Source organism: Coregonus lavaretus (assembly GCF_964263955.1).
Source record: "Coregonus lavaretus genome assembly, chromosome: 24".
Classification (NCBI taxonomy): Eukaryota; Metazoa; Chordata; class Actinopteri; order Salmoniformes; family Salmonidae; genus Coregonus; species Coregonus lavaretus.
In genome coordinates, this window is record NC_140011.1 from 11,862,085 (window position 1) to 11,874,492 (window position 12,408).

General features: G+C 44.0%; 1 protein-coding gene across 2 annotated transcripts; it reads right to left on the minus strand.

The window, feature by feature from the left end:
- Window positions 1-4,005: 4,005 nt before the first annotated feature.
- On the minus strand, window positions 4,006-12,088 carry ddx56 (DEAD (Asp-Glu-Ala-Asp) box helicase 56). 2 transcript variants are annotated; one of them, XM_084141160.1, is made up of 14 exons: window positions 11,994-12,088; window positions 11,403-11,564; window positions 10,210-10,364; window positions 9,889-10,059; window positions 8,877-8,967; window positions 8,494-8,735; window positions 8,242-8,382; window positions 7,782-7,895; window positions 7,510-7,604; window positions 7,339-7,412; window positions 5,421-5,510; window positions 5,227-5,332; window positions 5,019-5,119; window positions 4,006-4,783 (listed from the first exon to the last, which is right to left on the minus strand). In XM_084141160.1, exons 1-14 carry the CDS (start codon window positions 12,051-12,053, stop codon window positions 4,703-4,705), a joined length of 1,683 nt encoding a protein of 560 aa, XP_083997286.1. In that variant the 5' UTR covers window positions 12,054-12,088; the 3' UTR covers window positions 4,006-4,702. The 2 variants fall into 2 exon arrangements, with proteins under 2 accessions (XP_083997286.1, XP_083997285.1); XM_084141159.1 differs by having other exon boundaries at window positions 4,006-4,786.
- Between the last annotated feature and the right edge of the window lie 320 nt (window positions 12,089-12,408).

The following is a 12,408-nucleotide window of genomic DNA, read 5'->3' on the forward strand; positions in this document are numbered from 1 at the left end:
ATTGGTATTTATTAGCCACTGCAAAAGCATCTGCTACTCTTCCTGGGGTCCACATGAAACATGACATAGTACATAGTACAGAACATTGTTAGTCAAGGAATGAAATACATACAGTGGGGAAAAAAAGTATTTAGTCAGCCACCAATTGTGCAAGTTCTCCCACTTAAAAAGATGAGAGAGGCCTGTAATTTTCATCATAGGTACACGTCAACTATGACAGACAAATTGAGAAAAATCTTTCCAGAAAATCATATTGTAGGATTTTTAATGAATGTATTTGCAAATTATGGTGGAAAATAAGTATTTGGTCACCTACAAACAAGCAAGATTTCTGGCTCTCACAGACCTGTAACTTCTTCTTTAAGAGGCTCCTCTGTCCTCCACTCGATACCTGTATTAATGGCACCTGTTTGAACTTGTTATCAGTATAAAAGACACCTGTCCACAACCTCAAACAGTCACACTCCAAACTCCACTATGGCCAAGACCAAAGAGCTGTCAAAGGACACCAGAAACAAAATTGTAGACCTGCACCAGGCTGGGAAGACTGAATCTGCAATAGGTAAGCAACTTGGGTTGAAGAAATCAACTGTGGGAGCAATTATTAGGAAATGGAAGACATACAAGACCACTGATAATCTCCCTCGATCTGGGGCTCCACGCAAGATCTCACCCTGTGGGGTCAAAATGATCACAAGAACGGTGAGCAAAAATCCCAGAACCACACAGGGGGACCTAGTGAATGACCTGCAGAGAGCTGGGACCAAAGTAACAAAGCCTACCATCAGTAACACACTACGCCGCCAGGGACTCAAATCCTGCAGTGCCAGTACATGTCCAGGCCCGTCTGAAGTTTGCTAGAGTGCATTTGGATGATCCAGAAGAGGATTGGGAGAATGTCATATGGTCAGATGAAACCAAAATAGAACTTTTTGGTAAAAACTCAACTCGTCGTGTTTGGAGGACAAAGAATGCTGAGTTGCATCCAAAGAACACCATACCTACTGTGAAGCATGGGGGTGGAAACATCATGCTTTGGGGCTGTTTTTCTGCAAAGGGACCAGGACGACTGATCCGTGTAAAGGAAAGAATGAATGGGGCCATGTATCGTGAGATTTTGAGTGAAAACCTCCTTCCATCAGCAAGGGCATTGAAAATGAAACGTGGCTGGGTCTTTCAGCATGACAATGATCCCAAACACACCGCCCGGGCAACGAAGGAGTGGCTTTGTAAGAAGCATTTCAAGGTCCTGGAGTGGCCTAGCCAGTCTCCAGATCTCAACCCCATAGAAAATCTTTGGAGGGAGTTGAAAGTCTGTGTTGCCCAGCGACAGCCCCAAAACATCACTGCTCTAGAGGAGATCTGCATGGAGGAATGGGCCAAAATACCAGCAACAGTGTGTGAAAACCTTGCAAAGACTTACAGGAAACGTTTGACCTGTGTCATTGCAACAAAGGGTATATAACAAAGTATTGAGAAACTTTTGTTATTGACCAAATACTTATTTTCCACCATAATTTGCAAATAAATTCATTAAAAATCCTACAATGTGATTTTCTGGATTTTTTTTCTCAATTTGTCTGTCATAGTTGACGTGTACCTATGATGAAAATTACAGGCCTCTCTCATCTTTTTAAGTGGGAGAACTTGCACAATTGGTGGCTGACTAAATACTTTTTCCCCCACTGTATATATATATATATATATATAGTCATGTTATTTTATTATTCACTGTGTATTTATTCCTCGTGCCAGTTTCTATCTTATCTTTACTCTGCATTGTTGGAAAAGGACCCGTAAGATAAGCATTTCACTGTTAGTCTACACCTGTTGTCTACGAAGCATGTGACAAATACAATTTGATTCGATGCCATGTTGTCCTCTCCATCAGGTTTTGTTTTCATATGTCCAATTGAGTAGAGTCTCCCTCTCTGTTTTCTTCACTTTGGGTTAGGCTTCTCACACAAGCAATAGAGAATATTTCACACTTCATAGCTTGAAGCTGCTCTTCCTCCTGACTGGTCCTGAGTTCCTCCTGTTCCTTTTTTAATATGTGTGGGATCTGGGTCCTCCTGCCCCAGACTGGGGCTCCACTCCTGTTCACGGTGCTGCTGCCCAGAGGAAACCTCCTCTTCAGAGACTAGGGGAGTGAGTTGCTGGGGGTCTGAAAAGGAAATATAGCAGCCTATAAATCAAGGAATAATTTGTGATATTTCAATCTGACATGGTTTCCGTAGTTATCTGTATGTACCCTGAGATTCAAGAAAAAATATTACTAGCTAGAACATATACAGAGCTAACAGTCCTACCAAAGATACTTATATATCCTAACTACTACTAGCTATTGTTCATACAGATAGCTAGCTAGGCTAACATTGGTGAATCCGTTGCTGATTAGACAGTCGATCTGATTTGATTATTCTTTTAACAAAACGTTGTCTGATTTATGTTATATTTAGCTAGTTGATACAAACCTGTCCTCTTTTCGCAGTTGATTAGGCCCCGAGTGCTGTTTTCTGTTCCACTCCTCTTTGCAGATCTTCTCCAAGTCATTAAGGTTTCGAGGCTGACGTTTGGCAACTCGAACCTTCAGCTCCCTCCACAGATTTTCTATGGGATTAAGGTCTGGAGACTGGCTAGGCCACTCCAGGACCTTAATGTGCTTCTTCTTGAGCCACTCCTTTGTTGCCTTGGCCGTGTGTTTTGGGTCATTGTCATGCTGGAATACCCATCCACGACCCATTTTCAATGCCCTGGCTGAGGGAAGGAGGTTTTCACCCAATATTTGACGGTACATGGCCCCGTCCATCATCCCTTTGATGCGGTGAAGTTGTCCTATCCCCTTAGCAGAAAAACACCCCCGAAGCATAATGTTTCCACCTCCATGTTTGACGGTGGGGATGGTGTTCTTGGGGTCATAGGCAGCATTCCTCCTCCTCCAAACACGGCGAGTTGAGTTGATGCCAAAGAGCTCGATTTTGGTCTCATCTGACCACAACACTTTCATCCAATTCTCCTCTGAATCATTCAGATGTTCATTGGCAAACTTCAGATGGCCCTGTATATGTGCTTTCTTGAGCAGGGGGACCTTGCGGGTGCTGCAGGATTTCAGTCCTTCACGGCGTAGTGTGTTACCAATTGCTTTCTTGGTGACTATGGTCCCAGCTGCCTTGAGATCATTGACAAGATCCTCCCGTGTAGTTCTGGGCTGATTCCTCACCGTTCTCATGATCATTGCAACTCCACGAGGTGAGATCTTGCATGGAGCCCCAGGCCGAGGGAGATTGACAGTCCTTTTGTGTTTCTTCCATTTGCGAATAATCGCACCAACTGTTGTCACCTTCTCACCAAGCTGCTTGGCGATGGTCTTGTAGCCCATTCCAGCCTTGTGTAGGTCTACAATCTTGTCCCTGACATCCTTGGAGAGCTCTTTGGTCTTGGCCATGGTGGAGAGTTTGGAATCTGATTGATTGATTGCTTCTGTGGACAGATGTCTTTTATACAGGTAACAAGGTGAGATTAGGAGTACTCCCTTTAAGAGTGTGCTCCTAATCTCAGCTCGTTACCTGTATAAAAGACACCTGGGAGCCAGAAATCTTTCTGATTGAGAGGGGGTCAAATACTTAATTCCCTCATTAAAATGGAAATCAATTTATAACATTTTTGACATGCGTTTTTTCAGGATTTTTTTGTTGTTATTCTGTCTCTCACTGTTCAAATAAACCTACCATTAAAATTATTAGGGGATCAAATACTTTTTTCCCTCACTGTATCTATCTAAATTCCTCTAGCTGTTCTACACTGTGTCCATATTCTATTCTAGCACCACTTCATAAATACATCCAATGCATGTCCCCAAACAACCGTTCACTAGAGGGAGAGACCTCTGGGACTGACATGACATGATTAATTGCAAACAGCTTAAAGAGCACAAACCATTCAATAAATGTTACCCTTTTCTGAATTCTTATATTACAAAGAAACAATATATGCAATACCCACATGTAGCCATCTGAAATCACACAGATATTTAATGGTACATCATGTGTATAGTAAAACAGGTGTTGAATTTCAGTTAAGGAAGTAAGTAGACATTCCAAATCACTAATAGAAAATTACTTATTGAAACGAAATGGCAACGTCCATTCTTCAGTTGGGATTTTGAACACTAGTGAAGGTAATTTGCTTCAGTGGAGGTGCAGAGTAATGCAGTCATTCATTACATTACTGTGATAAACATTTACATTACATTTACGTCATTTAGCAGACGCTCTTATCCAGAGCGACTTACAAATAGGATATTTTGTGTTGAGGGAAGGCACATTATGTTGAGTTCACAGAATGTTTTCTAACCAGACAATGGAAACTCAGATGTTGGTTCACTGATAGGAGTAATGGTGCTGCTGGTAGGTTCCTCAAACCTGGGTTGTATTCATTAGTGCACACCGTTTCAAGACGTAGCAAAACTCAAATAAGCGTTTCTTATTGGAAAAGTTCAGGCAGTCCCACCCCGTGTCAGTCAGTTTTCTTCCGTTTGGGGTCTAGTGAATACCACCCTGTTGTTGGACACTCCGGCTACATCTCAGTAGTCTACAGTGGCTTCCTCAGTTTGTCTCCTCTCCATCTGAACTGATCTGGAAACTGGTGATGTCATAGGCTAGCTGTGCACAGCAGTCTGATTGGTGGACGTTGACATGGAGGCCTAGGATTTGCCAGCTTTGCCCCCCCGGCTCCTCCCCCCAGTGTAGCGGAAACTCTTCAAGGGGTTCTTGCCTCGGAAGTCCTTCTAGGAAGAAAAGGATGGGATGAGATGGGTTTAGATGGAGCAGAGTATCCATTCGAGTTTTGAATATAAATGCTTGCTTATTGTTTGCTGCTCCCAGTGTGAAGGAAATAATGGGGAAAAAAGCTAATGGAATGTCTGCAAGCTGTTTGCTACTCCCTAGTGTGGTCCTTGTTGAGATAGGTTAGGGTTAGGGCTAGGGCTTATGCTAGGGTTAGTTAGGAAGGAGCTTTACCTTGAAGGTTGTCTTGACGACGCCGTCAGGTTTGGGCTTCTCTCTCCTCCTCCTCTTCCTGCCGGACATTGGGTTGGCCACTCCCCTCAGCGTCGGAGGGACTGAAACGGCCAATGAGAAATTGTTTCCATTTACCATAATCTGAGTGTAAGGTTGAAAACCATTATTGATAAGAGAGAGGTCACTAAGCAGTGTGTGTGTGTCTTACTGAGGTATTCTGGTACGTTCTTCAGGTGTGGTTTGATGACAGCAGGGTGCAGGTCTTTATCATGCCTCAGCAGCTGCAGGTCTCGGGGGTTGTCCTCAAAGTACGTCTGAGTGACAGAACAACTGACCAATCAGTGCCATGGAAAAGGAAGAGAACCAGAAAGTGGAGAAGGAGAGAGAGAGAAGCCCACTCACCTTGAGTTTCTCTGAGTTGAGCAGCTCCTGTTTGATCTCTTTCAGTCTGGCCTCCCTCACCGCCTGCTTAGTTACCGACCGCATGGCATCCTACAAACACACACACATTTATTCATACAAAATCCAAACTCATATACTACCTGGTGTGAAGTAGAGGTCTGCGCGGGACTGATTTATTCATCCAGCTCCCGCCCACAGCTTTTCATACCGCACCTGCCCACACCCGCTGTCTTTCTGTCCGACTCCCACCCGCTACCGTCAAGAACTGGTCCCGAACCCAACCGCAGTCCCGCAATGTTATTTTAGGGTAATGTGACGCAGCTCACTCGCCAGCCATGGTCACTGCAATTTTGCGTACTATAGGCAATATCAAAATGCACTAAAATAACTTAAGTAATAGGTTAAATTACCAGACATTCTCACATGGCCCAGTATATTAGGCTATCGGTATTACTGGGCTATATCAGCCATTAGGCTAGACATAGTTTGGAGAAAGCAGAGTTGGAGACTTGCACTTTCTCTTGAGCTACGTTTTATAGCCTACCTTTTAGGAGCAGGACGATTATCAGACGGAGACAAATATGGGTGATCAATATTTATTTCTAGGCAATGTATTAAACTATAGCCTAATCATATTTAGGAAGTACACTTCCTTGGAAAGATAACTGCTCCGTGCTTCTCCGCCCATCCATAGGCTATAGTCTACCGTATTTTCCGCACTATAAGGCGCACCGGAGTATAAACCGCAGCAGCTAAATTGAATGATGTGTCCATATATAAGCCGCACTGGACTATAAACCGCAGGTGTTTTAATGTTTAATTACCATATGTAAGGGTTCGTGCACAGAGGGGATTGTCGGGAAAGAGACAAACTGTCTCGCTCTCGTAATGTCTGTCTGTCTTGCTCTCGTTCTGTCTCTCGTACCACTCTCGGTTCCACTTTTACGCGCTACCTGTCTCACTCTTTTCCGGCCTCCAGCTTTTCCTGCTGGAGCCCGCCGCTTAAAGGTGGGGGGCGCGGACCGGTCATAGAGCCCATAGAGTTAAAGTTGGTGGACTGTAACCTGTAAAATCCATAGATTTAGGAGGTCTTCTAGTGGCCGTTAGCTGTAAAAATCCATAGATTAGCCGCACCGTTATATAAGCCGCAGGGTCGAAAAATTGGAAAAAAGCGGGCTTATAGTCCGAAAATTACGGTACTCTATTTAATTGAGACCTCACGCGCACCTGATCTCGCAGCTACTGAACTGGAAGCAGCAATAATGATGACAGCGACACTTGCTACATTTTGCATAGTCCTCTAGGTTATAGGCTAACTTTTAGGAGGACGATTTGCAGGCAGAGACAAATGGGTCATTTGTATGAAAATGAAAAGGTGCGTCGCTCACCATGGTATCCTATATGCACGTGTTGCGCCTTTTCCATTATGCAATTTTTGGATTGCACCTCCACTCACGTTGGTTGAGCACCCTCCACTTCTTTCCATTATCAATATTTATTTACAGACACTGTAGTAAACTACAGTCTAATCATATTTAACGACATTTCCTTGGAAAGATAACTGCCACGTGATTCTCCACCCATGCAAATGGAAGCCTACTCTCTTTCATTGAGACCACACATATACTAGGCGCACTTGGTCTTGCACGCCCAACTAGGAGAGGAAGGCTACATAACCTAAGCAGCGAATTCTGAGTGTGTGCGAATAATGCTACAAAAATGTGCTTGTAATACAATAGGTAGGCTATCTCATACAAAGCAGAAAGACGACCGTTTCCAAAGTTGTCTGTCTGACCGCCTGCTCCCAACCGCAGAATGAAAAATCCCGACCGCGCCGCAATGATCTCTGTTGGGACCCGCAGCCCTCTAGTGAGAGGTGAACAGGTGTGCTATAACATCACAGGTGTACTGAACGTACCCGACAGCGGTATCTGAAGCCCTCGATCTCCTCCATCTTAAACCCGTAGGGCTTCAGAGCACACTCAGCGTTATCTGAAACACACAGAGACTACCATTACATCCACACAGAGAATAGGTCTGTCACAAACACAGACTACATCAGATAGAAACAAACAGTGCCTCAGCGTACCTCCTCTGAGTGCATCCTCCACCTCTGCCAGTAGGGGGAGCTCTGTGTGTGAGATGAAGGTGAGAGCGGTGCCTGGGTTGTCTGCTCGTGCCGTTCTACAAAAGAAGAAGGAGATGTTGAATTGTTGAGCTTTATCCAATACCTTCATCCTTTGAGCCGAGAGCTCAGGGGGAAATTTCTAATGACACCCTCTTCTAGAGCAGGTGCAGCCCAAGGCTTGTTTCCATCTTCAACTGGGCAATAAAATGGTATTCTGTTATGTTGACACTGACCGTCCAACGCGGTGGATGTAGGACTCCACGGTGGTGGGGAAGTCAAAGTTGATGACGTTGGAGACATTCTGGAAGTCGATTCCTCTGGAGACGCCGTACTCCTTGTCTTTGACTCTGTGGGTGTCAGGAGTCATTGTACCATCACCTGGGGTGTATTAACTATGAACCGAACCAAATGGGGACGGACCTATCTGAATTTGTCGAATAGAAACTCTGTTTTCGTTGCAAAACGTTTTCCATTGCGAAACATTTTGCTACGGTGTGCAGTAATGATTACACCCCTGCATTATTGCAGAGTTGAAGAACAGCTTCCTAACTGAGTGGCTCCTTCTCTGCTACAACAAACAGCTTCAGTCCAACTGGGCACAAACAGTATCATTTCAACTGGATAAGTATCTAAAATGACCAAATGCTAAATGACTAAATGGTATGTTGCAGTATCCCATACCTCCCTGCTTACCCTGCATTCTTCTTCTTCTTCTTCTTCTTCCCTTTCCCCTCGGCGGCCTGCGCTGAGGTGGTGGGATCAGCCAATACCTGCTCGTCTGTGGCGATGATGTAATCATAGAACCCCTGGTTAAACTGGGTGATGATGTGACATCTGAGGAGAGGGAGAGAGAGCAGGACAAAGAAAGAGTGTTCAGATTTTGATTGACATCCATCTGTTTATCCGTCAACACCCACATCCTTCCTTCCCACCCGCTCTCCTCACCTGGAGTGGACAGGCAGCTCAGAGTTGAGTACACAGGCAGGGATGCTGAACTGTTCAAGGAACAGTTTGAGTCTGTAGCACCTTTCCACTGCCCCAACAAACACCAGGGTCTTGCCCTGAACCAGGCGCAGTTTCAACAGGGTGTAGATGAGCAGGAACTTTTCCTCCTCCTCACACTGAACACTGTACTGCTGCAGCTGGGAGCTGTCTGGCAGCTGGGAGCCCTGCAGCTTTAGAATCACCTAGGACACACACATACTGTATGAGAGGAATTCCTACAGAAAATATACTATTAAAGCAGGGCTGTGTTCAGTAGGGCACACTGTAGAAAAATGGTTTGAAAAGGAAAACTAAAAAGAGCACTACTCTTGTATGTGTCTTACAGGATTGTGCAGCAGCAGCTCCTTCAGGGCCTGAACATCCTCACTGAGAGTAGCTGACATAAGGAAGGACTGGTAGATCTTTGGCAGGTGGCTGACGGAATGACACACACACATTTACAAAAAGGTACATGGGAAAGGGACACTCCCTCTAACCAGGTTTCCATCCAACCTTTTTATGCAAGTAAAGTCAATGTCACGACCGGCCTGATGGAAACAGGACATTTGTCAACTTTCCAAATGGCGACAAAACTAAATTACCCTAGACTAGGCGGGATCTTTTTGTTTCTGTAAAAATAATTATGCGAGAAATTGCAATGGAAACCCCTTTATGCGCAAATATTGATATAATAACCATCATATCGAAGTAAACTTGGAGTCACGCGATGATATGGTGTGTGGTCCTCCCACTACGACTCGGGAAACCATGCAGTTTATTAGGCTACAGATTAAATAATTTATTATGAACTTCACAGGGTGGTGATAAGGTTGATGCTCCTTTCAAATTAATATTGACGGTCTTATTCTGATGGCATGATTGGCTGCCATTTGACAAATACAAATAATCTAGTTCTTATCCATAATAATCTCATCATGTAGGTAGCCTACACCCACTGTATGTGCAAGCTATTGGCTAGAGCGCACCTGCCAAGACCAGAGTGGGTACATTTGCTATACAATGCAACATGTGTTGTGACAAAACCATCAGTAGAGTTAAAAATGCCATGGATAGCCATGTAACTTGTATGTTTTGGTCGGTACAAGGGAATTTAACCGGAAAAGTTATTTTTATGTGCACTACGTCATCACGCACAGCCTTTTATCCGCAACAAGTCAATTTAATGGAAACATCTATGGTGGGAAAATGAGCATATTGATTTTAGAATATTGACATAAATAATTTCGCCAATTGGATGGAAACCTAGCACATTTCAACATAACCACTCACACTACTCCATTATAGTCCATTATAGATTAGTGACACTATCAGTGTGTGTACGTCTCGCCGTCTTACCACAGCAGGCTCTTGAGGTCGGCCTCAAAGCCGAAGGAGAAGAGCAGGTCAGCCTCATCTATGACCAGGGTCTCCAGGGAGGCCTGCAGGTCTAGGCTCTGGGCACTGAGGTGGGCCAGCACCCTAGAGGGGGTCCCCACTACCACGTCTGGCTTCTCCATCAGGATGGGCCTGTATTGGTACACACACACACATATTAGTAGGTGCAGGCACACACACAAGCGTAAAGAAAACATCCTTCTTCCCAGGCTTTAATACGCAGACCAGAACAATGTATTCTGTAACAATATATGTTAGATGATGACAGTTGAGCAAACTGACCTCTGGGCAGACAGGTCAGCCTTGCCGGAGATGTCTGCCACCCTTACGTCCCTGGCACAGTAGGCAGTCAGCTGGCGGATCATGGCCTGTACCTGCTGCCCCAGCTCCTTGGTAGGAACCAGGATCAACGCTCTCACTGCCTGCTCACGGACATTCTGGAGAGAACACACACACGCAAGGTTCAAGCTGTTCCCCTCGCTACATCACCTACTACTAAGATTACTACTGCTTAGTCTTAGCCCAATTGAAGGGCTATGCCACTACTACCAGAGATGGTCTAACGCACAGGTGTCAAACTCATTCCATGGAGGGCCAACTCAGAGTGTCTTTGGGTTTCCACTACTCCCTTGTACTTGATTGATAAAAGATTGATAAATTAAGGTCACTGGTTAGATAGGAACTCCACTCACCTGGTTGTTCAGGTCTTAATTGGACACTCCCGCCTCTATGAATCCGAGAGTGGAAAACTCCTCTCTCGTCTCTAACGTGTAGGCTCACTTTTTGTGAACAGTCCCATAACAAGTCAGACTTCATTTGAACGTACATGACCTGTTGTTCTCTGATTTTGTCCTTATGTAGGAGGTAATCTGAGACAAAATATCCAGAGAGTAGTGTTATTAACACTACTTTCAGTATGCTAGTCTGTATATCAGTTTGTATTTCCGGTTTGTATTTTCAATGCAAACGCAATTTGCACTTGACTTGCACAATATGTCAACGATTGCCAAGTTTAACTGAAGCACAGACCAAATGTTGTCCCATGCAATCAGCTGGCAAATTTCACAAGCACCTCCAGATGATTGCAAAGGAACGCGCTTTGGTCAACAACGTTCAGTTACATGCAGCTATTGTGCATCAAGTGAAACGTGTCAGGAGATTGTAAATACAAGCAACAGAACCTACAGGCACTGCAAAAAGTCGGGTAAACAACACTTTCCTGTGGATAAAAACGTACCAACAGCACAGACACAACAGTAAAGTACATTTAAATATAATTGTATTCAACATTCTGGTTTATAGAAACTATTGCATATTTTTTTACAACGACTTCTTTCAGACTGATAGCCATGGAGTAACCATGGTAACAGTGATGTTTAGACAGACACACCACCCTCCATCCAATGAGTTTGACACCTCTGGTCTAATGTTATAAGTCCCTTGATATGGCCTTTGCTGCTACTACTACTTCTCACTTGTTTGGATGTCAAGATGCGCTGGATGACTGGCACAGCGTAAGCAGCTGTTTTCCCTGAGCCAGTCCTGGCGCGGGCTAGAAGGTCCTTGCCTTCCAGAGCCAGAGGGATGGCTTTCTCCTGGATCAAAGTGGGCTGAGCCCAGCCCAAGTCCGCCAGCGCCTAGGTGTGTGAAAAAATAAGTGTGTTGGTTAGCTTACTAGCTACGAAATCATATCAGCACAAGTGACGTTATATAATCTCATTCGTTTTTTTCTGAAATATTCAGCATGACAATTTATTGAATGTGATTATTTAAATAACATCTAGGTAACTAGCTACATATCGAACTAACTTAGTTACATAGCTAACTAGGTTAATTATACGTCCCATTTCATCTTGAATAAGTTAATATCCAGACAGATTGACACCAAAGTAAACACTTTCACATGCTAGCTAACAGTTAGCTAACATTAGCGAGGTAGGTTAGCTATCTTAGCAGCGTTCCGTGTCTACTGACGTATGGTTCTGTCAGTTTTATATCACAATTGAGGTAATGCAGTTCAACAATTAATTTATCCTCATATTTTCATAGGAGAGAATAACATCTACCTTTAAAATGCGATCGTCTAAGCCCATTTCATGGAACTGCAGCCTGTCGGTGGTAGCCATCTCGTCTCTACTGCTTCCACCAGGCTTCCACACGTGTGTATGTCGCTTGAATTCTACGTCATTCATCACTTGAACACAGTGACGCGTATTTATTTTATTTTATTTTACGAAAGGCAGCATTATTTCCGTCAGCTAATACAGTTTCGAATCTATATTTCGGCCGTTTTTAATTAGTTGAAATATTTACAAATCACGTATGCAATCATAGAGAAAATAGATTATTATACCACAACTCAACTTTGTAAAGACCAATAGACTCTGGATGGCGATATTAGACTACTTTTCCTAAAAAGCACATGTTTTATATCTCGGCACATAATGTACCTTTCTGAAGGCACAAGCTACGGGGCACGAA

Bases quoted from the DNA above. Each gene is read 5' to 3' on its own strand.
- ddx56 (XM_084141159.1), bottom strand. From the start codon at position 12,053: ATGGCTACCACCGACAGGCTGCAGTTCCATGAAATGGGCTTAGACGAT. The intron at 10,365-11,402 runs GTGAGAAGTAGT...TGTTCTCTCCAG, and splicing joins GCATCTTGACATCCAAACAA to AATGTCCGTGAGCAGGCAGT. The intron at 8,383-8,493 runs GTGAGGAGAGCG...CCCTCTCCTCAG, and splicing joins GAGCTGCCTGTCCACTCCAG to ATGTCACATCATCACCCAGT.